Source organism: Salvelinus namaycush, chromosome 8 (genome assembly GCF_016432855.1).
Source record: "Salvelinus namaycush isolate Seneca chromosome 8, SaNama_1.0, whole genome shotgun sequence".
Lineage (NCBI taxonomy): Eukaryota > Metazoa > Chordata > Actinopteri > Salmoniformes > Salmonidae > Salvelinus > Salvelinus namaycush.
The window spans coordinates 8124235-8149189 of record NC_052314.1 but is presented as its reverse complement, the minus strand read 5'-3'; the positions used below and the strand labels follow the sequence as shown (position 1 = coordinate 8149189).

Below are 24955 nucleotides of genomic sequence, written 5' to 3'. Positions count from 1 at the left end.
GTCCTTGGAACAGCTTATTATGTGAGCCCTTTTAACATAGGACTGTCGCCCTAACGTCCTCGGAACAGAAAGTTACATTTTCGTCAAGGGCTTTATATAGGAGGGGAGAGAAGGGCGTGTTTCATAGTTTATAACCAATGTCTGTTCACATGGGCAACTGAGTTGAGCATAGTTTACTCTATGACAAACCGTTCTCTCATTAAGAAGCTAAATTACATGTCATGTTTTCACAAATAGTTTCATATTTAAACATTTAAATTGCACAACAATTCCATGTGAGTCTGATAACTATAATGTGTAGACTTTCCAAGATACAGTTTATGTCGTCCTATCATCAGTAATAATGTCTCAGACGCCAACTGATCTGGCATCATATTCATTTAGTACCAATGCAAATTTTCAGCTGGTTGGATTACCGAAATATGGTTCCTTTCCCCCCACCTTTTGATGTTCCCAGACTCTCTATGTTTAACAAAGGCTTTTCAAGAGTCCTTCTGTAGAGTCAAGAGAGAGGAAAGGGAGAAATGTATTTATGGGGGGGGTAATAAACCTCACCCACAGGCCAACGTCATGACAGTGTGCTCCCGCGCGGCTAGATGTTCTTTACCATTCGGCCTTCAGATTTGCCACCAATGCTCCTTATAGGACACATCACTGCACTCTATACTCCTCCGTAAACTGGTAATATCTGTATACCCGTCACAAGATGCTTATTTATAAACCCCTCTTAGGCTTCACTCCCCCCCTATCTGAGATATCTACTGCAGCCCTGATCCTCCACATACAACACCCGTTCTGCTAGTCACATTCTGTTAAAGGTCCCCAAAGCCCACACATCCCTGGGTCTTTCTTCTTTTCAGTTCACTGCAGCTAGCGACTGGAACGAGCTGCAACAAACACTCAAAAACTGGACAGTTTTATCTCAGTCTCTTCATTCAAAGACTCAATCATGGACACTCTTACTGACAGTTGTGTCACATGGAATGACGCTGGAGAGACGAAGCAGGTACGGGGAGTAAACATTTAATAAATAACGGACATGGAACGAGACAGGAACAGCGTCAACAAACTAGTAATACAAACAAAAGACAATCAATGCAGCAGCAGGGAACAGAGCAGGGAACTGACAAATATAGGGGAGGAAATAAACAGGTGATGAGTGAGTCCAGGTGAGTCCAATAACGCTGATGCGCGTGATGAGGGAAGGCAGGTGTGCGTAATGGATGAATAGGAGTGAGTGATGCAGGGTAACCTGGCGCCCTCAAGCGCCAGCGGGGGGAGGAGCGGAAGCAGACATGACAAGTTGTTGCGTGATGTATTGTTGTCTCTACCTTCTTGCCCTTTGTGTTATTGTCTGTACCCAATAATGTTTGTACCATGTTTTGTGCTGCTACCATGTTGTGTTGCTACTATGTTGTTGTCATGTTGTGTTGCTACCATGCTGTGTTGTCATGTTGCTGCCTTGCTATGTGGTCTTAGGTCTCTCTTTATGTAGTGTTGTCTCTCTTGTCGTTATGCGTGTTTTGGCCTATATATATAGAGAGAGAGATTTTAATCCCAGCCCCCGTCCCCACAGGAGGCCTTTTGCCTTTAGGTAGGTTGTCATTGTAAAAAATAATTTGTTCTTAACTGACTTGCCTAATTAAATAAAAGGTTAAATAAATAAAATAAATACAAAATTAAGATCCTCTCAAGCTCTGTCAGGTTGGATGGGGAGCGTCGCTGCACAGCTATTTTCAGGTCTTTCCAGAGATGTTAGATCGGGTTCAAGTCCGGGCTCTGGCTGGGCCACTGAAGTACATTGAGACTTGTCCCGAAGCCACTATTGCGTTGTCTTGGCTGTGTGCTTAGGATCTCGCTGTACTTTGCTCCACTCATCTTTCCCTCGATCCTGACTAGTCTCCCAGTCCCTGCCGCTGAATATCAACTCCACAGCATGATGCTGCCCACACCATTCTTCACAGAAGCGATGGTATTGGCCAGGTTATGAGCGGTGCCTGGTTTCCTCCAGACGTGACGCTTCGCATTCAGGCCAAAGAGTTCAATGTTGGTTTCATCAGACCAGAGAATCTTGTATCTCACGGTCTGAGAGTCCTTTAGCTGCCTTTTGGTAAATTCCAAGTGAGCCTGCCAAGTGCTTTTTACTGAGGACTGGCTTCCATCTGGCCACTCTACCATAAAGGCCTGATTGGTGGAGTGCTGCAAAGATGGTTGGACTTCTTGGAGTTTCTCCCATTCCTACAGTGGAACTCTGGAACTCTGTCATAGTGACCATTGGGTTCTTGGTCAGCTCTGGGAAGAGTATTGGTGGTGCCAAACTTTTTCCATTTAAGAATGATGGAGGCCACTGTGTTCTTGGGGACCTTCAATGCTGCAGAAGTTTTTTGGTACACTTCCCCAGATCTGTGCCTCGACACAATCCTGTCTTGGAGCTCTACAGACAATTCCTTCAACCTCATGGCTTGGTTTTTGCTCTAACATGCAGTGTCAAATGTGAGACCTTATATAGACAGGTGTGTGCCTTTCCAAATCATGTCCAGTCAATTGGATTTACCCCAGGTGGACTCCAATCAAGTTGTAGAAACATCTCAAGGATGATCAATGGAAACAGGATGCACCTGAGCTCAATTTCGAGTCTCTTAGCAAGAAAATGTAAGTAACAAGTAATTAAAGAGCAGCAGTAAAATAACAATAGCGAGACTATATACATGGAGGTACCGGTACAGAGTCAATGAGCGGGGGCACCGGTTAGTCGAGGTAATTGAGGTAATATGTACACGTAGGTAGAGTTATTAAAGTGACTAAGCACAGATAATAACAACAGAGAGTAGCAGCGGTGTAAAAGAGGGGGGCAATGCAAATAGTCTGGGTAGCCATTTGATTAGATGTTCAGGAGTATTTTGGCTTGGGGGTAGAAGCTTTTAAGAAGCCTTTTGGACCTAGACTTTTCGCTCCGGTACAGCTTGCGGTGCGATAGCAGCGAGAACAGTCCATGACTAGGGTGGCTGGAGTCTTTGACAATTTATAGGGCCTTCCTCTGACACCGCCTGGTATAGAGGTCCTGGATGGCAGGAAGCTTGGCCCCAGCGATGTACTGCGCTGTACGCACTACCTTCTGTAGTGCCTTGCGGTAGGAGGCCGAGCAGTTGCCATACCAGGCATTGATGCAACCAGTCAGGATGCTCTCGATGGTGCAGCTGTTGAAATTGAGGATCTGAGGACCCATGCCAAATCTTTTCAGTCTCCTGAGGCGGAAATAGGATATATCGTGCTCTCTTCACGACTGTCTTGGTGTGCATGGACCATGATAGTTTTTTGGTGATGTGGACACCAAGGAACTTGAAGCTCTCAACCTGCTCCACTACAGCCCCGTCGATGAGAATGGGGGCGTGCTCGGTCCTCCTTTTCCTGTAGTCCACAATAATTTCCTTTGTCCTGATCACGTTGAGGGAGAGGCTGTTGTCCTGGCACCACACGGCCAGGTCTCTGACCTCCTCTCTATAGGCTGTCTCATCGTTGTGTCATCGGCAAACTTAATGATGCTGTTGGAGTCATGCCTGGCCATGCAGTCATGAGTGAACAGGGAGTACAGGAGGGAACTGAGCCTGCACCCCCGAGGGGCCCCTGTGTTGAGGATCAGCGTGGCAGATGTGTTGCTACCTACCCTCACCACCTGGGGGCGGCCCGTCAGGCAGTCCAGGATCCAGTTGCAGAGGGAGGTGTTTAGTCCCAGGGTCCTTAGCTTAGTGATGAGCTTTGAGGGCAATATGGTGTTGAACACTGAGCTGTAGTCAATGAATAGCATTCTCACGTAGTTGTTCCTTTTGTCCAGGTGGGAAAGGGCAGTGTGGAGTGCAATAAAGATTGCATCAGCTGTGGATCTGTTGGGGCGGTATGCAAATTGGAGTGGGTCTAGAGTTTCTGGGATAATGGTGTTGATGTGAACCATGACCAGCTTTTCAAAGCACTTCATGGCTACAGACGTGAGTGCTACGGGTCGGTAGTCATTTAAGCAGGTTACGTTAGTGTTCTTGGGCACAGGGACTATGGTGATCTGCTTAAAACATGTTGGTATTACAGACTCGGACAGGAAGACATTGAACATGTCACTGAAGACACTGCGGAGAGCGTGATCACACAGTCTTCTGGAACAGCTGGTGCTCTCATGCATGTTTCAATGTTATTTGCCTCGAAGCGAGTATAGAAGTAGTTTAGCTTGTTTAGCTCGTCTGGTAGGCTCATGTCACTGGACAGCTCTCGGCTGTGCTTCCCTTTGTAGTCTGTAATGATTTGTAAGCCCTCCCACATCCGACGAGCGTCAGAGCCGGTGTAGTACGGTTCAATCTTAGTCCTGTATTGATGCTTTGCCTGTTTGATGGTTCGTCGGTGACCAGACTAGTCCTAGAATAAAAGCATGTTCAACAGAGATTTCCCATTTAAAGTATTTTTTTTGTCCAAGACTAAGCTTACTAATCTACGTCTGGGAAACCAGCCCTAAGAGTTTAAATCTGGAATCTGTACTTAGTGAAAATGCCACGTCCAATTGCGATATTACACAAAAGCTACTCATGCGTCATTGCACATGTGATTGAAAAGCAGAGTATATACTGCAAATTGTTTTCCCCACGATGCTGAATGCTCCTCTCCTTTGATTCATTAACAATAAAAAAATATATTACAAATGCGCTTGGGCAAACAGTGGCTCTGTTTCAACTTATTTCCGAATTTCAGCTTGAAGGGATTTCCTGACATAAGAATCATATTTTCTTGGATATGATTTTTTTGAAATGTTAGTCTTTACATTAAATGAATGAATACAGTAGCTCACCTCAAGCTCCGGAGGGGAAAATGCGCTGGTTACCCGGTACATGTTGTCAGTGTTCACCTGGATACTGACGTTAATGAAGCACACCTCGTGGAAGTTGAGTGTGCTTTCCCGTAGACCGACATCAATCTCACCTGAGAACGGGGAAACGGTGACCTTCAGATCAAAATGAGGCAGTTCGTTACTTATGGCACCGTCAACATAGCGCTGAACGGACAGACAGAAAAGGTTATAAGACTACTATGACTCATAATAGTGACAAATGATTCAATCAATGTTACAGGGAATGGAATGGCCGAGGAGAGCGCAAGAAAGTCAAGATGAGCGGCAGAGTGTCATGAGATATTTACTCACCACTCCACGGTAAGAAGGTGGGATCACACAACACTAAAATGGGATGAAGCAGCTACACAGACGGGCCTAGAAAACATAATGAACTTCAGTCCCACATTGGACACGTGTGAAAGGGCTAAGTGAACTTAACAGGTAGTCTAATGCAGCCTTTGTTGTGGGGGTAGGAATTAAAGTTGAATGATGACACTACAAAGAGCAACAAGAAAAGAGCAACAATTCGGTCTTTCATGATGGGCTCATGAGAGGACCAACCCATTCTACAGTACCTCTACATTGTTGTCAAACTCTGACACAAGAACAATCTTTCCGTCGGACACTCTGGTGAGGGACACACAGAGTCTTCCAAAGGCACTGAGGTGAACATCAGCTGGAAGGTCACACTCCATGGAATCACAGACCATCTTCATCAGATTAAAAGAGGGAAGCAGGGGCCCAGTTTACACTTCCTGACCTCTCTGGACATCCACATCAAATTCTTACAGCTCTGTTCTGGAAAGGGACACATTTGCATTTGATACTGTAGCAACCTTTTTTTTATTGTTGGACATAAGACTAAAAACACCAGAAAATCAGCTCCAAGTGAAATTGATTTTGGATTTCTGTTCCAAAGTATTCCCACGCATAATAGAGAGACAGTACGTATATGTGATCGCTTCTTGCGGTCAATTTGCAGTCTACAAATGATTTATAATTATGTTTGGAACCCTTGATCATCCGCTCAAGAAAAAACAAAAGGCCCTAGGGCCTCATTTATCAAAGGTTTGTGTTTGATACTGTAGCAACCTGAATCTAGTTGATCGCTGACCTAGGGCCTCATTTATCAAAGGTTTGTGTTTGATACTGTAGCAACCTGAATCTAGTTGATCGCTGACCTAGGGCCTCATTTATCAAAGGTTTGTGTTTGATACTGTAGCAACCTGAATCTAGTTGATCGCTGACCTAGGGCCTCATTTATCAAAGGTTTGTGTTTGATACTGTAGCAACCTGAATCTAGTTGATCGCTGACCTAGGGCCTCATTTATCAAAGGTTTGTGTTTGATACTGTAGCAACCTGAATCTAGTTGATCGCTGACCTAGGGCCTCATTTATCAAAGGTTTGTGTTTGATACTGTAGCAACCTGAATCTAGTTGATCGCTGACCTAGGGCCTCATTTATCAAAGGTTTGTGTTTGATACTGTAGCAACCTGAATCTAGTTGATCGCTGACCTAGGGCCTCATTTATCAAAGGTTTGTGTTTGATACTGTAGCAACCTGAATCTAGTTGTTCGCTGACCTAGGGCCTCATTTATCAAAGGTTTGTGTTTGATACTGTAGCAACCTGAATCTAGTTGATCGCTGACCTAGGGCCTCATTTATCAAAGGTTTGTGTTTGATACTGTAGCAACCTGAATCTAGTTGATCGCTGACCTAGGGCCTCATTTATCAAAGGTTTGTGTTTGATACTGTAGCAACCTGAATCTAGTTGTTCGCTGACCTAGGGCCTCATTTATCAAAGGTTTGTGTTTGATACTGTAGCAACCTGAATCTAGTTGTTCGCTGACCTAGGGCCTCATTTATCAAAGGTTTGTGTTTGATACTGTAGCAACCTGAATCTAGTTGATCGCTGACCTAGGGCCTCATTTATCAAAGGTTTGTGTTTGATACTGTTGCAACCTGAATCTAGTTGATCGCTGACCTAGGGCCTCATTTATCAAAGGTTTGTATTTGATACTGTTGCAACCTGAATCTAGTTGTTCGCTGACCTAGGGCCTCATTTATCAAAGGTTTGTGTTTGATACTGTAGCAACCTGAATCTAGTTGATCGCTGACCTAGGGCCTCATTTATCAAAGGTTTGTGTTTGATACTGTAGCAACCTGAATCTAGTTGATCGCTGACCTAGGGCCTCATTTATCAAAGGTTTGTGTTTGATACTGTAGCAACCTGAATCTAGTTGATCGCTGACCTAGGGCCTCATTTATCAAAGGTTTGTATTTGATACTGTAGCAACCTGAATCTAGTTGTTCGCTGACCTAGGGCCTCATTTATCAAAGGTTTGTGTTTGATACTGTAGCAACCTGAATCTAGTTGTTCGCTGACCTAGGGCCTCATTTATCAAAGGTTTGTGTTTGATACTGTAGCAACCTGAATCTAGTTGATCGCTGACCTAGGGCCTCATTTATCAAAGGTTTGTGTTTGATACTGTTGCAACCTGAATCTAGTTGATCGCTGACCTAGGGCCTCATTTATCAAAGGTTTGTGTTTGATACTGTTGCAACCTGAATCTAGTTGATCGCTGACCTAGGGCCTCATTTATCAAAGGTTTGTGTTTGATACTGTAGCAACCTGAATCTAGTTGATCGCTGACCTAGGGCCTCATTTATCAAAGGTTTGTGTTTGATACTGTAGCAACCTGAATCTAGTTGATCGCTGACCTAGGGCCTCATTTATCAAAGGTTTGTGTTTGATACTGTAGCAACCTGAATCTAGTTGATCGCTGACCTAGGGCCTCATTTATCAAAGGTTTGTGTTTGATACTGTAGCAACCTGAATCTAGTTGATCGCTGACCTAGGGCCTCATTTATCAAAGGTTTGTGTTTGATACTGTAGCAACCTGAATCTAGTTGATCGCTGACCTAGGGCCTCATTTATCAAAGGTTTGTGTTTGATACTGTAGCAACCTGAATCTAGTTGTTCGCTGACCTAGGGCCTCATTTATCAAAGGTTTGTGTTTGATACTGTAGCAACCTGAATCTAGTTGATCGCTGACCTAGGGCCTCATTTATCAAAGGTTTGTGTTTGATACTGTTGCAACCTGAATCTAGTTGATCGCTGACCTAGGGCCTCATTTATCAAAGGTTTGTGTTTGATACTGTAGCAACCTGAATCTAGTTGATCGCTGACCTAGGGCCTCATTTATCAAAGGTTTGTGTTTGATACTGTAGCAACCTGAATCTAGTTGATCGCTGACCTAGGGCCTCATTTATCAAAGGTTTGTGTTTGATACTGTAGCAACCTGAATCTAGTTGATCGCTGACCTAGGGCCTCATTTATCAAAGGTTTGTGTTTGATACTGTAGCAACCTGAATCTAGTTGATCGCTGACCTAGGGCCTCATTTATCAAAGGTTTGTGTTTGATACTGTAGCAACCTGAATCTAGTTGATCGCTGACCTAGGGCCTCATTTATCAAAGGTTTGTGTTTGATACTGTAGCAACCTGAATCTAGTTGATCGCTGACCTAGGGCCTCATTTATCAAAGGTTTGTGTTTGATACTGTAGCAACCTGAATCTAGTTGATCGCTGACCTAGGGCCTCATTTATCAAAGGTTTGTGTTTGATACTGTAGCAACCTGAATCTAGTTGATCGCTGACCTAGGGCCTCATTTATCAAAGGTTTGTATTTGATACTGTAGCAACCTGAATCTAGTTGATCGCTGACCTAGGGCCTCATTTATCAAAGGTTTGTGTTTGATACTGTAGCAACCTGAATCTAGTTGATCGCTGACCTAGGGCCTCATTTATCAAAGGTTTGTGTTTGATACTGTAGCAACCTGAATCTAGTTGATCGCTGACCTAGGGCCTCATTTATCAAAGGTTTGTGTTTGATACTGTAGCAACCTGAATCTAGTTGATCGCTGACCTAGGGCCTCATTTATCAAACGTTTGTGTTTGATACTGTAGCAACCTGAATCTAGTTGATCGCTGACCTAGGGCCTCATTTATCAAAGGTTTGTGTTTGATACTGTAGCAACCTGAATCTAGTTGATCGCTGACCTAGGGCCTCATTTATCAAAGGTTTGTGTTTGATACTGTAGCAACCTGAATCTAGTTGATCGCTGACCTAGGGCCTCATTTATCAAAGGTTTGTGTTTGATACTGTAGCAACCTGAATCTAGTTGATCGCTGACCTAGGGCCTCATTTATCAAAGGTTTGTGTTTGATACTGTAGCAACCTGAATCTAGTTGATCGCTGACCTAGGGCCTCATTTATCAAAGGTTTGTGTTTGATACTGTAGCAACCTGAATCTAGTTGTTCGCTGACCTAGGGCCTCATTTATCAAAGGTTTGTGTTTGATACTGTAGCAACCTGAATCTAGTTGATCGCTGACCTAGGGCCTCATTTATCAAAGGTTTGTATTTGATACTGTAGCAACCTGAATCTAGTTGATCGCTGACCTAGGGCCTCATTTATCAAAGGTTTGTGTTTGATACTGTAGCAACCTGAATCTAGTTGTTCGCTGACCTAGGGCCTCATTTATCAAAGGTTTGTGTTTGATACTGTAGCAACCTGAATCTAGTTGTTCGCTGACCTAGGGCCTCATTTATCAAAGGTTTGTGTTTGATACTGTAGCAACCTGAATCTAGTTGATCGCTGACCTAGGGCCTCATTTATCAAAGGTTTGTGTTTGATACTGTTGCAACCTGAATCTAGTTGATCGCTGACCTAGGGCCTCATTTATCAAAGGTTTGTGTTTGATACTGTTGCAACCTGAATCTAGTTGATCGCTGACCTAGGGCCTCATTTATCAAAGGTTTGTGTTTGATACTGTAGCAACCTGAATCTAGTTGATCGCTGACCTAGGGCCTCATTTATCAAAGGTTTGTGTTTGATACTGTAGCAACCTGAATCTAGTTGATCGCTGACCTAGGGCCTCATTTATCAAAGGTTTGTGTTTGATACTGTAGCAACCTGAATCTAGTTGATCGCTGACCTAGGGCCTCATTTATCAAAGGTTTGTGTTTGATACTGTAGCAACCTGAATCTAGTTGATCGCTGACCTAGGGCCTCATTTATCAAAGGTTTGTATTTGATACTGTAGCAACCTGAATCTAGTTGATCGCTGACCTAGGGCCTCATTTATCAAAGGTTTGTGTTTGATACTGTAGCAACCTGAATCTAGTTGTTCGCTGACCTAGGGCCTCATTTATCAAAGGTTTGTGTTTGATACTGTAGCAACCTGAATCTAGTTGATCGCTGACCTAGGGCCTCATTTATCAAAGGTTTGTGTTTGATACTGTTGCAACCTGAATCTAGTTGATCGCTGACCTAGGGCCTCATTTATCAAAGGTTTGTGTTTGATACTGTAGCAACCTGAATCTAGTTGATCGCTGACCTAGGGCCTCATTTATCAAAGGTTTGTGTTTGATACTGTAGCAACCTGAATCTAGTTGATCGCTGACCTAGGGCCTCATTTATCAAAGGTTTGTATTTGATACTGTAGCAACCTGAATCTAGTTGATCGCTGACCTAGGGCCTCATTTATCAAAGGTTTGTGTTTGATACTGTAGCAACCTGAATCTAGTTGATCGCTGACCAATGGCCTCATTTATCAAAGGTTTGTGTTTGATACTGTAGCAACCTGAATCTAGTTGATCGCTGACCTAGGGCCTCATTTATCAAAGGTTTGTGTTTGATACTGTAGCAACCTGAATCTAGTTGATCGCTGACCTAGGGCCTCATTTATCAAAGGTTTGTGTTTGATACTGTTGCAACCTGAATCTAGTTGATCGCTGACCTAGGGCCTCATTTATCAAAGGTTTGTGTTTGATACTGTTGCAACCTGAATCTAGTTGATCGCTGACCTAGGGCCTCATTTATCAAAGGTTTGTGTTTGATACTGTAGCAACCTGAATCTAGTTGATCGCTGACCTAGGGCCTCATTTATCAAAGGTTTGTGTTTGATACTGTAGCAACCTGAATCTAGTTGATCGCTGACCTAGGGCCTCATTTATCAAAGGTTTGTGTTTGATACTGTAGCAACCTGAATCTAGTTGATCGCTGACCTAGGGCCTCATTTATCAAAGGTTTGTGTTTGATACTGTAGCAACCTGAATCTAGTTGATCGCTGACCTAGGGCCTCATTTATCAAAGGTTTGTGTTTGATACTGTAGCAACCTGAATCTAGTTGATCGCTGACCTAGGGCCTTATTTATCAAAGGTTTGTGTTTGATACTGTAGCAACCTGAATCTAGTTGATCGCTGACCTAGGGCCTCATTTATCAAAGGTTTGTGTTTGATACTGTAGCAACCTGAATCTAGTTGATCGCTGACCTAGGGCCTCATTTATCAAAGGTTTGTGTTTGATACTGTAGCAACCTGAATCTAGTTGATCGCTGACCTAGGGCCTCATTTATCAAAGGTTTGTGTTTGATACTGTAGCAACCTGAATCTAGTTGATCGCTGACCTAGGGCCTCATTTATCAAATGTTTGTATTTGATACTGTAGCAACCTGAATCTAGTTGATCGCTGACCTAGGGCCTCATTTATCAAAGGTTTGTATTTGATACTGTAGCAACCTGAATCTAGTTGATCGCTGACCTAGGGCCTCATTTATCAAAGGTTTGTGTTTGATACTGTAGCAACCTGAATCTAGTTGATCGCTGACCTAGGGCCTCATTTATCAAAGGTTTGTGTTTGATACTGTAGCAACCTGAATCTAGTTGATCGCTGACCTAGGGCCTCATTTATCAAAGGTTTGTATTTGATACTGTAGCAACCTGAATCTAGTTGATCGCTGACCAATGGCCTCATTTATCAAAGGTTTGTGTTTGATACTGTAGCAACCTGAATCTAGTTGATCGCTGACCTAGGGCCTCATTTATCAAAGGTTTGTGTTTGATACTGTAGCAACCTGAATCTAGTTGATCGCTGACCTAGGGCCTCATTTATCAAAGGTTTGTGTTTGATACTGTTGCAACCTGAATCTAGTTGATCGCTGACCTAGGGCCTCATTTATCAAAGGTTTGTATTTGATACTGTAGCAACCTGAATCTAGTTGATCGCTGACCTAGGGCCTCATTTATCAAAGGTTTGTGTTTGATACTGTAGCAACCTGAATCTAGTTGATCGCTGACCTAGGGCCTCATTTATCAAAGGTTTGTGTTTGATACTGTAGCAACCTGAATCTAGTTGTTGACCCCAAAGATGCGAACACAGTAAAAAGACTAAACCTTGCGTACAGCATTTTTCCCATGAAGGTTGGTATTTATCAATTCTGAACTTGACGTACAGCTCAGACAATACTTACGCACAACTATTAGTGGTTGAAGAATTGTATTTCAAGCAAATATTGTTATTTTGGGTGAAATGTCAGCGTTTGACAAGCGAGAATTATAATAATGGTAAGCTAATAAAAACATTCAAATGTAATGCTAAAAGAGATTGTCACGCCCTGGCCTTAGTTATCTTTGTTTTCTTTATTATTTTAGTTAGGTCAGGGTGTGACATGGGGGAAGTTTGTGTGTTTTTGTCTAGTCGAGGGTGTTTGTAGTGTCTAGGGGGTTTTGGTAGAGTTTATGGGGTTGTGTTCAGTGTAGGTGTTTAGGTATGTCTATGGTTGCCTGAGTGGTTCTCAATCAGAGACAGCTGTCTATCGTTGTCTCTGATTGGGAGCCATATTTAAGGCAGCCATAGGCATTAGACAGGTGGTGGGTAATTGTCTATGTCTAAACGTTAGTAGCTTGTGTCTGCACTTTCGTTTTGTAGCTTCACGGTTGTTTTTTGTTAGGTTGTAAAAGTGTTTCGTTTCATCTGCTCTCAATAAAAAGGAAGATGTATTCGTATCACGCTGCGCCTTGGTCCACTCTTTCACCAGAAGACGGTCGTGACAGAGATGCATTTGCCATTAGTAAGGAGACAGCATAGCAACATATAGCCTCATATGTTTCCTTGAATTGTATTACATCTAAATCACTATCAGATGTTCTGACATGACTGGTTTATTCCCGCTGCACAACAAACATTTGACTACCATTTATCTATCGCTCATTCAATAGCCAAGCATTCTTGAAAGTAAACTAGACCGGTAGCCTATGGTCATTTCCACGTGAAAGGACCTATGAGCACCAACATGTGAAGTTCATAGAAGTATGTCAAATTGGGGATCAAATGAAAACTTAGAGTCTACAGTTGAAGTCGAAAGTTTACATACACTTAGGTTGGAGTCATTAAAACTCGTTTTTCAACCACTCCACAAATTTCTTGTTAACAAACTATAGTTTTGGCAAGTCGGTTAGGACTTCTACTTTGTGCATGACACAAGTAATCTTTCCAACAATTGTTTACAGACGGATTATTTCACTTATAATTCACTGTATCACAATTCCAGTGGGTCAGAAGTTTACATACACTAAGTTGACTGTGCCTTTAAAACAGCTTGGAAATGCCAGAAAATTATGTCGTGGCTTTAGAAGCTTCTGATAGGCTAATTGATCTATCGGACCTTGTAGTCATAGCAGATAATATTCAATTTTTTGGTGACTTTAATATTCACATGGAAAAGTCCACAGACCCACTCCAAAAGGCTTTCGGAGCCATCATCGACTCAGTGGGTTTTGTCCAACATGTCTCCGGACCTACTCACTGCCACAGTCATACTCTGGACCTAGTTTTGTCCCATGGAATAAATGTTGTGGATCTTAATGTTTTTCCTCATAATCCTGGACTATCGGACCACCATTTTATTACGTTTGCAATCGCAACAAATAATCTGCTCAGGCCCCAACCAAGGAGCATCAAAAGTTGTGCTATAAATTCTCAGACAACCCAAAGATTCCTTGATGCCCTTCCAGACTCCCTCTGCCTACCCAAGGACGTCAGAGGACAAAAATCAGTTAACCACCTAACTGAGGAACTCAAATTAACCTTGCGCAATACCCTAGATGCAGTTGCACCCCTAAAAACTAAAAACATTTGTCATAAGAAACTAGCTTCCTGGTATACAGAAAATACCCGAGCTCTGAAGCAAGCTTCCAGAAAATTGGAACGGAAATGGCGCCACACCAAACTGGAAGTCTTCCGACTAGCTTGGAAAGACAGTACCGTGCAGTATCGAAGAGCCCTCACTGCTGCTTGATCATCCTATTTTTCCAACTTAATTGAGGAAAATAAGAACAATCCAACATTTATTTTTGATACTGTCGCAAAGCAGCATTCCCCAAGAGAGGATGACTTTCACTTCAGCAGTAATACATTCATGAACTTCTTTGAAGAAAAGATCATGATCATTAGAAAGCAAATTACGGACTCCTCTTTAAATCTGGGCATTCCTCCAAAGCTCAGTTGTCCTGAGTCTGCACAACTCTGCCAGGACCTAGGATCAAGGGAGACACTCAAGTGTTTTAGTACTATATCTCTTGACACAATGATGAAAATAATCATGGCCTCTAAACCTTCAAGCTGCATACTGGACCCTATTCCAACTAAACTACTGAAAGAGCTGCTTCCTGTGCTTGGCCCTCCTGTGTTGAACATAATAAACGGCTCTCTATCCACCGGATGTGTACCAAACTCACTAAAAGTGGCAGTAATAAAGCCTCTCTTGAAAAAGTCAAACCTTGATCCAGAAAATATAAAAAACTATCGGCCTATATCGAATCTCCCATTCCTCTCAACATTTTTAGAAAAAGCTGTTGCACAGCAACTCACTGCCTTCCTGAAGACAAACAATGTATACGAAATGCTTCAGTCTGGTTTTAGACCCCATCATAGCACTGAGACTGCACTTGTGAAGGTGATAAATTACCTTTTAATGGCATCAGACCGAGGCTCTGCATCTGTCCTCGTGCTCCTAGACCTTAGTGCTGCTTTTGATACCATCGATCACCACATTCTTTTGGAGAGATTGGAAACCCAAATTGGTCTACACGGACAAGTTCTGGCCTGGTTTAGATCTTATCTGTCGGAAAGATATCAGTTTGTCTCTGTGAATGGTTTGTCCTCTGACAAATCAACTGTAAATTTCGGTGTTCCTCAAGGTTCCGTTTTAGGACCGCTATTGTTTTCACTATATATTTTACCTCTTGGGGATGTCATTCGAAAACATAATGTTAACTTCCACTGCTATGCGGATGACACACAGCTGTACATTTCAAGGAAACATGGTGAAGCCCCAAAATTGCCCTCGCTGGAAGCCTGTGTTTCAGACATAAGGAAGTGGATGGCTGCAAACTTTCTACTTTTAAACTCGGACCAAACAGAGATGCTTGTTCTAAGTCCCAAGAAACAATGAGATCTTCTGTTGAATCTGACAATTAATCTTGATGGTTGTACAGTCGTCTCAAATAAAACTGTGAAGGACCTCGGCATTACTCTGGACCCTGATCTCTCTTTTGACGAACATATCAAGACTGTTTCAAGGACAGCTTTTTTCCATTTACGTAACATTGCAAAAATCTGATATTTTCTGTCGAAAAATGATGCAGAAAAATTAATCCATGCTTTTGTTACTTCTAGGTTAGACTACTGCAATGCTCTACTTTCCAGCTACCTGGATAAAGCACTGAATAAAGTTCAGTTAGTGCTAAATACAGCTGCTAGAATCGTGACTAGAACCCAAAAATATGATCATATTACTCCAGGTAGACTTGCTCCTACCTATCTTTCCGATTTGGTCCTGCCGTACATACCTACACGTACACTATGGTCACAAGACGCAGGCCTCCTAATTGTCCCTAGAATTTCTAAGCAAACAGCTGGAGGCAGGGCTTTCTCCTATAGAGCTCCATTTTTATTAAATGGTCTGCCTACCCATGTGAGAGATGCAGACTCGTTCTCAACCTTTAAGTCTTTATTGAAGACTCATCTCTTCAGTAGGTCCTATGATTGAGTGTAGTCTGGCCCAGGAGTGTGAAGGTGAACGGAAAGGCACTGGAGCAACGAATCGCCCTTGCTGTCTCTGCCTGGCCGGTTCCCCTCTCTCCACTGGGATTCTCTGCCTCTAACCCTATTACAGGGGCTGAGTCACTGGCTTATTGGTACTCTTCCATGCCGTCCCTAGGAGGGGTGCGTCACTTGAGTGGGTTGAGTCACTGACGTGGTCTTCCTGTCTGGGTTGGTGCCCCCCCTTGGGTTGTGCCGTGGCGGAGATCTTTGTGGGCTATACTCGGCCTTGTCTCAGGATGGTAAGTTGGTGGTTGAAGATATCCCTCTAGTGGTGTGGGGGCTGTGCTTTGGCAAAGTGGGTGGGGATATATCCTGCCTGTTTGGCCCTGTCCGGGGGTATCATCGGATGGGGCCACAGTGTCTCCTGACCCCTCCTGTCTCAGCCTCCAGTATTTATTCTGCAGTAGTTTATGTGTCGGGTCTGTTATATCTGGAGTATTTCTCCTGTCTTATCCGGTCCTGTGTGAATTTAAGTATGCTCGCTCTAATTCACTCTTTCTCTCTCTCGGGGGACCTGAGCCCTAGGAACATGCCTCAGGACTACCTGGCATGATGACTTCTTGTTGTCCCCAGTCCACCTGTCCGTGCAGCTGCTCCAGTTTCAACTGTTCTGCCTGCGGCTATGGAACCCTGACCTGTTCACTGTGATTACTATTATTTGACCATGCTGGTCATCTATGAACATTTGAACATCTTGGCCATGTTCTGTTATAATCTCCACCTGGCACAGCCAGAAGAGGACTTGCCACCCCTCATAGCCTGGTTCCTCTCTAGGTTTGGGCCTTTCTAGGGAGTTGTTCCTAGCCACCGTGCTTCAACACCTGCATTGCTTGGTGTTTGGGGTTTTAGGCTGGGTTTCTCCACAGCACTTTGATATATCAGCTGATGTAAGAAGGGCTATATAAATACATTTTATTTTATTTGATTGACATCATTTGAGTCAATTGGAGGTGTACCTGTGGATGTATTTCAAGGCATACCTTCAAACGCAGTGCCTCTTTGCTTGACCATGGGAAAATCAAAAGAAATCAGCCAAGACCTCAGAAAAAAAATTGTAATACTTGAAATTCCACAAATTCAACCTTCTTAACCTTTAAAATGTCAGGATCCTGCAGGTGAAAGGCAACCCCTACATGCTGCAGTGTAGGCCTATCCACTGCCATGGACTCTTCTGGTGCGCCATTCAACCCCTCAACCCTTTTCACAGCTGCTGCATATGAAATGCTCTGTACAGCCCTGACTTTGGCCACCTCCTCTTCGACCCTTGTGGGGCATTCGGGAAGACATTGCTTCGTGGTTCCCACCTCAATTGCAACATTTCACATAGTCATCACTTTTATAACACATAATATGATCTTTTCCACAACTTGGACATCTCTGCTTCTCCCTTCTGCAACCTCTTGATACCTGACCAAAAAGCTTTACAATGATCACACTACATTGGCCTAGGGATAAATACTCTGACTCAAATCAGACAATTAACCCATTTAATCCCGAATTTTTCCCAGACATGAAAATATCCAAATCAAGTGCCATTAGTAACCCTTTGAAGTAATCAATCATTATTTTTTGAAATTTTAATGGAAAAGTAGGTGAAAAAGTGTGTTTTATGGTCGGTCACAAGGAGGGATAATGTTACGTATACTGAATTAACATATTTATCCTATGCAGTTATCAAAGTTCTTATATATCCCAACCCAGTTATTAACACATTTAAAACTCTGTCACTAGCAGTCCCCAGCCCAGTTAATAACACATTTAAAACTCTGTCACTAGCAGTCCCCAGCCCAGTTATTAACACATTTAAAACTCTGTCACTAGCAGTCCCCAGCCCAGTTATTAACACATTTAAAACTCTGTCACTAGCAGTCCCCAGCATTGCCACTAGAATGCCCCGTCACATTCTAGTGTGACTATTTTACACATCAAAAACCATTACACTACATCGATATGAATACTGAGAGCAAAGACAAAAAAACAACCATCAATGTATTTCAACATTGTTACTTTATTGTAACATTGTTACTTTAGTGCAACATGTATTGAAACATTAATATTGTAACATTTGAACTTGTACTTTAGTGCAATATTCATTGTAACATTGTCATTGTGACATTTTAGTGCAACATTCACTAACAACTGTATAGCAGTCGTGTGATTCATTCCCACTGAACATAAAGGTAACATTTAGGATAGAGGTAGCCTGTAGAATATGCATTCAAGGAGAGGCCTACACTGAACAAAATACAATTATATATATATATATTTAAAAAGCACCACTGCACAATGAGTGCTTACATATATATACAGTATATCATAGAGTTATGCTTCAGAACCAAGTGCAAAATTAGTTTGTGCATCACTATTTTGAACTAAGATCAGTCAGTCCTACTGTCATACAGTATGTCTTGAATCAATTGACCTTCTTTTCCAAAAACATTTCAGTCATTTTGATTGTCTTTTTCGTCGACTTTTCTTTTCTTCCTAGAGTCCGTTGTACTGCTTCTCCTCACCCTTTATCGACTTTTCTATTTTTCCTTTATTGTCTTTTTCAGCCCTTTTTCATTCGATCTTATCTCCTTTTCTACTGTCCATGGTATATCTTGAAGCACTCAATGTGCAGTGGCGCTTTGCATTTCTCACATGCATAGGTAGTACGTTTGTCACAATGACGACTTCTCTGGAACCGGTGCATCGTGTTGATTGGCCAGTGAGAAGTTTTGTCATATCTTGCCTGATCTTCAACAGTAGCAGCCAGTAAAGATCTCCTTCCGTGGCTCAGTGGTTTCGTGCCAAACTTTTGCATATTTGGGCTGTATACTATGTGTTTTGGAATCACATCAGTGGCAGGCCTCTTCGATCGTTTGAACACTCAATCTTTATTTTTGACCACCTGCAGCTTTTCCCTTGGCTCTTCTGGCTGACCCCTATGGCTTGTAGAGGCCCTTGGCTCTTCTGACTGGACCCTCTGGCGGGTAGAGGCCCTTGGCTCTTCATTATCAACAATGGAGGGGGGTGGGGGAGGTTGTGGATGGGGGGGGGGTAGGTCATCATCACTGATAACGTTGTTCCTGTCATGATCTGTTGGCCTGTCCATAGTCCATATCTGACCCATCGCTATCACAATCACTCAGGACAGCATCTTTCTCATTTTGAGGGGTAACTGCAATGTTGCATGCCTTGTCTGGGCAGTCACCTAGATCCAACATATCCAGAACTTGACTCAAAGTGAAACTAACAGAAAGAACAGAGTAGAAAGTTAGTTAGAACAAGACCTATGTCTGTGTATAACTATGTGTATACCTAGATGCACTGTGTTATCCCGCCGGTCACTATTGTTGCCGTCAACATGTTTACACATTCTATGACCACACTGAACAAAGTTGAGTAATTGCAAATTAATGTATCAATACTAGACACCTTAAAGATGATGTGTACCAAAAATCTTTGTCCTAACTTTATGTTAACATACTTTACTAACCTTTTGTTTGGGAGCTTTGATGCAGTCATCCTCTTCTCATGGTGCAACCAGGAAGTAAACAGCTCTGGTCATGTGACAATTCACACTAAACATGTGACACTGCACATCTTTCATTGAGACCCTTTATTATTTCAATATTTGCTGGAAATACATTGATAGATCATTCAGTAACATTTTAGAGCCTTATAACTGAAAACGTTTTTTACGGTCACTATTGTGACCGATGGGATTAAATAGGTTAACAACATCAAAATGTGAAATAACAGGATTGCACAACCTGCGATAATTACGGGTCACATTACTATTGGCTCACAGTTGTCACATGGTTCACGCAAACTGAGAAAAATAAAACGAGAGTATCTATTGGACAAAATCATGTAGGTCCCGCCCCATTTCGTTCCATTTGCTTCCGTTTAGAAAAAAAAAAAAAATTTGCAAAACTCGGGACATATTCAACTCACTGTTTCATTGTTTAGCCAGATCATTGTCCCAACTCCCAACATGAAGATACCAGTTGTTGATTTTGGAGCATACAAGTTAGGGGAAAACGATGTTTCGGGCGAACAGTTAGAGATCCTGAGCAGACAGTTGAAAACGGCCTTTACTGAAGTGGGATTTGTTTATCTGAAGAATACTGGGATAGTGCAACTAGAGGTAAGTAACAGCATTGCTCAGAGTTTTTATTTTTAAGCTGTTGGAAATATTTGGCATGTCAGTACGAGTGGATTTTGTGCTTTGGGTGATCAACATGGGGCTATTCTTCATAGGTGGACGAGGTTATGAACATATCCAAGAAATTCTTTCTGCAACCTGACGAAATGAAACTGCCTTTCAGCAGGAACAGCTTCTCTAATAATCCTAACCATGGCTGGGTGTCTTTAGAGACTGAGAGGTATAGAGACACTTTTAAGTCAAAATATCTGGCTGTGCTTACTTGTCAAAACAGTTAGTCTAGTCATTATGTTATATGATAATATATTATATCCATAGGCTCCACTCAGTATAGTGTTAATGATGACTGTTTGTTGTGTACATTGACTGAATGGTTAGGACTATCTCTCTGTATTCACAGTTTAAATCCCAAGAGACCAGGAGACCTAAAGGAAGCCTTCAACACTGCGTCCTTTCATCCAGACATAGTAAACAACGTCTGTCTCTGTGTCTGTCTGTACATCCAACTTCTCTGCTGTGGTTGTTGTTGCTATCAGTGTCAAGGTACAAAGGGATTGACCTCACTCTGAGCCATATACAGAGTTCAACCACTCTGATAGAACTCCATCTAGGAACAGAACTCACCAGGCTGATAGAACTCCATCTAGGAACAGAACTCACCAGGCCACCCATAGGTTTTGACAACTTTCAATGTATTCCTGTCATCTTTTATATCCTATATTGTATATAGCTCTGATGTCACTGTCCTGACACAACTGTTCCTGGTCTATAGAAATGGCCGTTGTGGGAAGGAGTGAATGGATTCTGTGAGATCCAGTCAGGGTTCTTCCTGCTCTGTAAGGACCTGTGTCTCTGGGTGCTTCATGTGATGGCCGACAGTCTGGGCCTGGAGGCTGAGGTCTTCCTGAGTGCACACAGACACATAGGGAGTGAGTACAGCTCTCTCTCTCTCTCAGGGGGTTATATATGTACAATCACACCTGGGTGAAGGAGCTCTCAGTCCTAGGAATGTAAAACTGAAGTTGGTCATTTCCATGGTAACAGAGATTCAGATTTTTCACTTTAGAATGTATGTCAAACAAAAAACAATGATTGCAAAGTTAAACAAACCTTACAACAATGGACAAGGACTACTTTAACAATTTACATTTTTTTTTTACAAAAACACATTTACTTGAAGAACAGTGCAGATGCAAAGTTTGGTAACAGAATGATGTCACAAAGACCCCAAACCCTCATACATTTTAAAGTGAAAATCTGAGTCTCAATGTCCCTCTGTTACCGTGGAATTGCCCAGTTGTAAAAGAAAGTTAAGGAAGGCTACTTATCCCCTTCAACGATATGAATTTCTAAAGCGTTTTGGAGCAAGCTTCTTCGTCAACTATTGCAACACAGTGTCAGAATATTACAAATACACATTAATCATGGTTCCCTTTCAATATGTATTTGTAACATTCTGACACTGTGTTGCAATAGTTCTGGAACCATCTTTGAAAGGACAATGTGAAAGGAAAATACAGTTGGGGCCCTATTGTGTGAGTCAGGCTTGATTGTTGTTGTCCCCTGCAGGTGATGAGAACAGCAGTACGCTGAGGTCGCTGTATTACCCCCCGGTGAGGAGTGACAGGGTGAAGGAGGGCCAGCTGTGCTGTGGAGAACACTGACTACGACAGCATCACCCTGGTCTTCTAGAACCAAGAGGGTGTCCTGCAGGTTAACAAGACACCACTGAATCCTCTGGTCTTCTAGAACCAAGAGGGTGGTCTGCAGGTAAACAAGATATCTGAATCCTCTGCAGCCTCTATTAGGGCCAGTGTTTCTGGCTACGTCACCTGGCAGGAAAAACTTTGGCTCTAGGTATATTATTGCACACAGTCCATGCAACTTATTAAGCCAAATTTTAAGGGACATTCGGTAAGTATTCAGGCCCCATGACTTTCTCCAAATTTTGTTACGTTACAGCCTTATTCTAAAATTGTTTTTTAGAATAAGGCTGTAACGTAACAAATTATGTAAAAAGGGAAGGTGTCTGAATACTTTCCGAATGCACTATATGTATGTTAATGGTATTTGTTCACACCAATAGCAAAGTTTGACAAAAAATGTTTTATCCATACCTCTAAATGCCATCTTATTAGATGTTGCCATTTCCCCCCATTAGTTTGGGATTGAGACCTGTAGTCATCTCAATATCAGACCACTTTGGAGATATTAACAAACTTACCAAGTTACCTGGGGTGAAATCTATTGTAGAATAAATGGAACTTTGATCAATTTCATTTTATTAACATGGTTTATGTGTATTCTATCAGTAATGGGGTAAACTGGATATTAAAATGACAAATCCATAGGTGCGTACCAGGTCAGGGGAGTTCATCTCTGCTCCCAGCATCCCTGGGACAGTACTGATCAACATAGCTGACCTGATGCAGAGGTGGACCAGTGATGTTTTCCTCTCAGCGGTGAGACTTGCCCTTCCATTTGACACACCTTTACCTGATAAGATCATACAAGATGTTACAGGTTCATTGCTTGTGGAAACAGACCTGCATTCAAATACTATTTAAAATGACTTAGAATACTTAATAAGCAGGGCTTGATTGAGTTTGTTGTAATGGAACCAATAGAAAAGTCCTAAAAGTATAAACAAACCCCGCCCAACTGGAAGACTAAAGGAAATGCTAAAAGTATTTGTAAGATTTCAAATAGTATTTGAATCCAGGGTCGTATTCATTAGGGCACACGAGCAAAACATTTTGCAACAGAAAGTTAGTCCCTGCCTGTTTCAGTTCATTTTCTTAAGTTTGGTGCCTAGTGAATATGACTTGGGTATCTGTGGAAGCAAAGGTAAATTTGCCTTTGAATTTTGCATCTCACTTATCCTTTCAGGTCCATAGGGTTTTGCTGCCCCCCGCTGGAGACTTGAGCACACGGCAGTCCCTGGCTTTCTTTGTGCAGCCAGACGATGAAGCCCTCATCACCTGTTTTGACGGATCCAACAAATATCCCCCTGTGAAGTCAGGAGCCTATCTCAGTGAACGCTTCAATGACTCTTATGGGAGGAAGTGAGCTTTATCTATCCAGCATTAATTATTTTGTGTTATGCAATTATGTCAGTGAAACAGAATGTCAGTAAAGAGAGAATAAATAAGTATAACCATTACTTCCCTCTTACACATCCCTCTATCATCACTCCATGGGGGAGTACAACCATTACCTCTCTCCTCTTTCACATCCCTCTATCATCACTCCATGGGGGAGTACAACCATTACTTCCCTCTTACACATCCCTCTATCATCACTCCATGGGGGAGTACAACCATTACCTCTCTCCTCTTTCACATCCCTCTATCATCACTCCATGGGGGAGTACAACCATTACCTCTCTCCTCTTTCACATCCCTCTATCATCACTCCATGGGGGCGTCCCAATAATCTCTCCTTCCTCCTGAAGTGTAACATTCCTTCACTACTCCTCACAAATGTAAAAGCATTGGATTGGTGTTGGCATGGGGTAGAGGGAGTTTACATATACCAGTCATTTCCTTTAAATCCATGAAGGGAAGTGGGAGAGCGAGAGAGAGAATCAGATAAAGTTGTGGAGATAAAGGAATATGTGAGCAGAAACCCTCCAGGTACAGATACTGTATGTAGAAACATAGTAAAGCCCTGTATGGACTGTCAATACAGGTACTGTATGTAGAACCATAGTAAAGACCAGTATGGACTATCAATACAGATACTGTATGTAGAACCATAGTAAAGACCAGTATGGACTATCAATACAGGTAATGTATGTAGAACCATAGTAAAGTCCAGTATGGACTATCAATACAGATACTGTATGTAGAACCATAGTAAAGCCCAGTATGGACTAACAATACAACGTGACCATTTAGAATGAGGCCCAGTTCAATGAGAGGAAGTCTTAACAGAACTGGGGGATGACAGACATGAAGTGGGTGAGTGGAGATCTAATATTTTTTTGTGCCAAACACTAAAGCATGATATTGTAATAAGTCTACACCCTATTCCATATGTAGAACACTACTTTAGACCTGGTCAGAAGCACCGTAGTGCACTACGTAGGGAATAGGGAACCATTTGGAACAGAGGCAGTAATTCCCCTGAACATCTTTCTCTTCCTCATCTGGTTTCTTTAACAGCCCTTCACTCCTCCCCTCTTCCTCCCCTCCCTTTTCATTCTATTCTATCAGCCACACCACTAGCTCACCTCCACACAATCCATTTACAAGTTAAAGACACACCTTGGAATAAATAACAAAGGAAAACTATTACTAGATGAAGTTTAGTGTTGTATTTTTTATTTCCCATCACCATAAATCATATTTAATCACTGAACAGTAGCAGACCTAACTTCATCTGTTCCTGACTCTGGATAGTGGATTAAAAATACTATCAATCTCCAATGATATTAAAGTACTATTCTGAACATTACTGATATACTGAGTGGCAAGTCAAGATATCTGCTGTTTAATATGGTTTAGTTAGTTAGTAAGTGATTCTACCTGTTCAATGCCATTGAGGAGAATGATAGAGACAGAGAACCAATTGAGAAAACATATCAATGGTTATGACTGACAACCAATATACAGCAACACAATACATCATGATTTGTGGAAATGTACATGATAAAAACATGAATACAAAGTATTTTTATAACTGAAGTTTCTGTATATCAAATCAGTCAGAAAAAATAAAATCAAAACAGAGCAGAATGAATCATCACATCTGGGGACCATCACCACCAGCATGACTAGTATCTATGTGGACCCTACTACAGTTTAACCAGCTCAGCTATAGTCTACACCAGCATGACTAGTATCTATGTGGACCCTACTACAGTTTAACCAGCTCAGCTATAGTCTACACCAGCATGACTAGTATCTATGTGGACCCTACTACAGTTTAACAAGCTCAGCTATAGACCACACCAGTATGACTAGTATCTATGTGGAC

The 24955-nt window shown here is 42.2% G+C and overlaps 1 protein-coding gene and 1 pseudogene across 1 annotated transcript; one reads left to right on the top strand and one right to left on the bottom strand.

The window, feature by feature from the left end:
* Positions 1–482: 482 nt before the first annotated feature.
* Positions 483–5684, bottom strand: LOC120051689 (annotated as a pseudogene).
* A 14043-nt stretch (positions 5685–19727) lies between these two features.
* Positions 19728–24433, top strand: si:dkey-10o6.2 (uncharacterized protein LOC100124608 homolog). Its single transcript, XM_038999220.1, is given in 8 exon segments — positions 19728–19957; positions 20071–20195; positions 20376–20442; positions 20748–20904; positions 21545–21635; positions 21637–21688; positions 22327–22437; positions 22865–24433. Coding segments are annotated over 8 exon segments (936 nt in total). The 5' UTR covers positions 19728–19804; the 3' UTR covers positions 23045–24433.
* Positions 24434–24955: the final 522 nt, after the last annotated feature.